Source organism: Octopus bimaculoides, chromosome 26 (assembly GCF_001194135.2).
Source record: "Octopus bimaculoides isolate UCB-OBI-ISO-001 chromosome 26, ASM119413v2, whole genome shotgun sequence".
Taxonomy (NCBI): Eukaryota; Metazoa; Mollusca; class Cephalopoda; order Octopoda; family Octopodidae; genus Octopus; species Octopus bimaculoides.
Genome location: NC_069006.1, coordinates 18,662,661 through 18,666,822, shown reverse-complemented (window position 1 = coordinate 18,666,822; position 4,162 = coordinate 18,662,661). Strand labels below are relative to the sequence as shown.

General features: G+C 36.2%; 1 protein-coding gene across 1 annotated transcript in view; it reads left to right on the top strand.

Moving 5' to 3' along the window:
* The window catches only part of LOC106881619 (smoothelin-like protein 1), a 50,067-nt gene that overhangs the window by 39,998 nt on the left and 5,907 nt on the right, over nt 1-4,162 (top strand). Inside the window, exons 2-3 of the mRNA XM_014932084.2 lie at nt 1,707-1,740; nt 3,433-3,529. Of these exons, the coding sequence (XP_014787570.1) occupies nt 1,715-1,740; nt 3,433-3,529 (123 nt within the window). The 5' untranslated portion in view covers nt 1,707-1,714. The remainder of the gene's footprint in view (nt 1-1,706; nt 1,741-3,432; nt 3,530-4,162) is intronic.

Here is a 4,162-nt window from a genome sequence, read left to right as displayed (position 1 = left end):
TATTCACAAGAAAAAATAAGGTCAAGAGAGTAAAGAGGATGAAGTAAAACTTCCATATTTTGTGCCACAATCTTTTCTTGAGTGACTTGGGCAGTATGTGGTCTTTCATTATCATGCAAAAGTAACACACTTTTACAACTGACCAATGATGGATGTTTTTCTGTATATTTTTGTGCAATGCTTCCAATTAATGACACTACCTCTCCACATTAACCGTTTCACTTCAGTTTAGCATTTCATCATAGATGACACCCTTCATATCCCATGATGCACAGTGCATAACTTTTTAGGGGTGAAATCCTGATTTGAAGATGAATTCTCCTTTTTCATTGGGTGCTAACCATTGTTTGTTTTCATTGGATATGATTATAGAGAACCTACTTTTCATCGCTTGTGATGAGTCTACCCTGGAAATGTTCAGTAGCATATCTACTCTTCAATGATGAGCAGAGGGCAACTCTTTGATTATACTGGTAAGCAGTCAGATGGTATGGGTCCTATTAATCAATTTTAGACCCCAGTACTTAACTGCTACTTATTTTATCGACCCTGAAAGGATGAAAGGCAAAGTCAACCCTAGTGGCATTTGAACTCAGAACATAAAGACAAATGAAATACTGCTAAGCATTTAGTCCAGCATGCTCACCATCTTAATGATGATACTAATTTCAACAAGAAGATGGGTTGATGGATAGTAATAGGCCTGTCTTCATGCACCTTTCTGTGGAATTTCAATACTGCATTTGTCCGCACCCTTGTACCAGTGAGTGTAGTGTTCAGTATTGCTTTATCCTCCCTCAACCACTTGTATGGTTTTTCAGTCCTAGGTCCTTCACCCACTTATGGGATTTCATTACTAAATCTGTTCTTGCTCATTTATCCACCAGTAACATTTCAGTATTCAACAGTACTAGGTACGTTCTCACTCGGTCACTTGTGTTGCTGTCTGTATTCAGTTGAGCTAGGTTGCTTGTAGAGGCAAGGTGTATGACCATCCAGATGATAAGGTACTGGTGAACCAACTTATAAGTCATGTGTTCACATTCCTTACTAGTGTTCTTATGTGATTATAGGTTAAACAGGGTGTGGCAAGGACAGACCTAGTACTACTGATCACAGACATTCCACAGATGGCTAGGCAAGGGCAGATCTAGCTAGGTCTAAGTGAGTGAGCAAAGACAGACCTAGCACTGATAAATATATGATGGATGGGTGAGCAAGGACAGACCTAACACTGATTTATCACAAATGGATGAGTGAGAACAGACCAGTGAATAAAGACAGATGTAGTATACCATATATGGACATTCAGATTAATACACTACATATGAACAAGTGTTGGTTGATCAATTTTATTCCAAATTACCTCGGCACATTTAGCTTTTGTGTGGTAATAGGTACCAACAGATCAACTGGGGAATATTTACCTGTGAGAGACTGGTGTTTTATCCTGGTGGAGATTTATTTCAGCATCTCCAAGGTGTTTTTAAGACTAAACATTTTGTTCCCTTATAACCCCATTTCACTGAAATGCCCATAAAAATAGCTACTGTGAGATAAACTACAAAACATCATCTGTGCAAGACTGGCGGTGCTCTCTCTAGAGGGATATTGCTCTAGTGCCCTGTTGACTTGACCATCCTTGACCACTTCAATTCAGCTGTAACATGCATATTAATACATAACCCTTTTTCTGTCCATTTCAGCTGGAGGCATGGCTGCCAATGCTCCAAAAGGAGGGTAAGTACTATTATAGTGACATTTTTTCTTTTGGCTGGTATGTGTGTGTGTGAAAGATATACGAAGTGTATTCCAGAAGTTTTCAGATTTTTCTGGGGAGACATTAATTTTTGAAGAAGTTGCAAACCCTAATTTCTTTCAAAGTAGGTTCCTCTGACTTCAATGCACTTTGTTGTAGCACTTCAGACACTTCCTAAAAGCCCCATGGAAGTCCTCCAAAGTGAAGGTGTCCAGGATCCTTGTCACAGCCTCCTTCATCTTCAAAACAACTGCCCCTGATATTCTCCTTCATAGGGAACAACCAAAAGTCACAGGAAGCAAGGTCTCTACTGAAGGGAGTAGGAGGAATAGTTTTGATGCCCATCTCCATCAAGTTGTTGTTTACTTGGATGCTCATGTGTACAGTTGCCACACCATTTCCAAACTGTATGCTTACTGTCTTTATAGGCACACAACAATTTTCATCCAGAAAATTGCAAAATTTCTCAACTAGCTCTGAAGTTTAAAGTAAATATCCATCTCTGCCTGGTTGTTGACTTTCTTTATTAGGATGTCTAAAAATAGTTGGTTATGACTATATTCCATTGAAATGTATTTCAAATTCTTTTAATTTCTCTAAGCTTTCATTCAACAGAATGAAGCAATCATCAAGACAATTCTTCCAGTTTGTATTTAAATAAAGAGTTTCCATATTTTTGTAATGATTTCTAGATGGTATATAACTAGATTTGCAAAGGTGGGAGCACTTATCATCTCCAGTGCAATCCTGTACTTTTGTCAAAAAAAAAAGTTGTCATTAAACATTAAGTAGTTATTCTCAAGAATAAATTTTAGTTCTATTATAAATTCTATTTTTATATGGTGAGGAAATTCAACTGGAATTTAATGGCCTCAATTCCTAACTCATGAGAAATGTTTGAAGAGATATTTACATCATTGAAAGATACTATCATAGTTTTTTCATTGACTGTTTTCTGAAGATGGTTTATCTTATCTAAGTCATCTATTATGAAACTTCTGATGTGCTTGAGGAAAGGCTTGAGTAGGATATCTAAAAAGTTATTCAGACCATGTGTTTCCCATACTGGTCCGCTATTATTAGTCTCGATTCCAGACGATTTGATGAGGGGACATTAATGTATATGTCAATGATCCCTTTGTATGCTTTCCTTATTCTTCACTTTTGTGGACATCTGGTACACCATATAGACACTAGGTTTATATCTAAGTTGGTAATATAGTCATATTCCTTGTTATTGAGTCCTTTTCGATATAAATTTTCTGTATGTTGTGCATATGTGAATGTCTTGCAGGTCTGGTTACACATCTTTTTCTAAATCATTCTCAAGACACCTGTTAGTATAGGGATTGTTTTTGTTTTCGGTCCCATTATTCTGATTAATTGTTTTGTTCACTTCTATCATTTCCAGCTCCCTTCATTCTTTAAAACTTCTGAATTTTTTTTCTCTTCCATCTTTGCAATACCTTTACCATTCTTTTTCTTCCATTCTTCCAATGACCATTTCTTTCACTAAAATTTCTATTCTTCTAATTATTCCACACAATACCCTATACTCTTTCCCTTCCCACCATGTAATTCATTATCCCTATTAAAACTCCTAATTTTTCAATTCCATCTCTGAGACTGCTCAAACTCACTCAATAAAATTCTAATACAATTTTCTCTTGTAGGCTTACTGCCCCTACCAAGCCTGTTATGCGAAGCGCCAGTGCCATTAAACAGATGTTATTGGAATGGACTAAAGCTATGACACAAGAATATGCTGATGTAAGTTCTAAGACCAATAAAAGTTATCTACTTTGTTTGACACTTTAGCATTCAGATTACTCAATCAAATGACATTGCAGAGTATGTGTGAGAGACTGGAGCTAACTTGTTTGAACATAAAACAGAATATTCTGAGCTGGATATGGCTGATTTAAATGTTAAAGGGTTAAAAGGATTAGGGGAGATCCAAAACAATGTTAGTTATAAGAAATAAAGTTATGCTTGTGTGGCCAATAGTCTAGAACCTTAACCTTACATCCATTGTTATGCATACATGTATGCATACACATACACACAATTTTACACTATAGTATGGTATTTTATATATGATATATATATATATATATATATGTAAGGGACGACCGTGCAAACTCAAAAAGGAGAAATGGTGACGAATGGAAAAACAGGACTCCTTTTATTTAAACGCGTCACACGGTCGAACACAAAATATATATATCAATAATGATATAGATGATATGTTATACGACGATAACATAGATGACCAGTAATGAAAGACCACAACCGTATAAGATGAATAACAGAGATATTTATTGTGGCGTTAAAGATGTATGTCTGTGTGAGAGTGTGAATGCGACATATAAGAACATAATCAAAGACAGGCCGTCATACAAA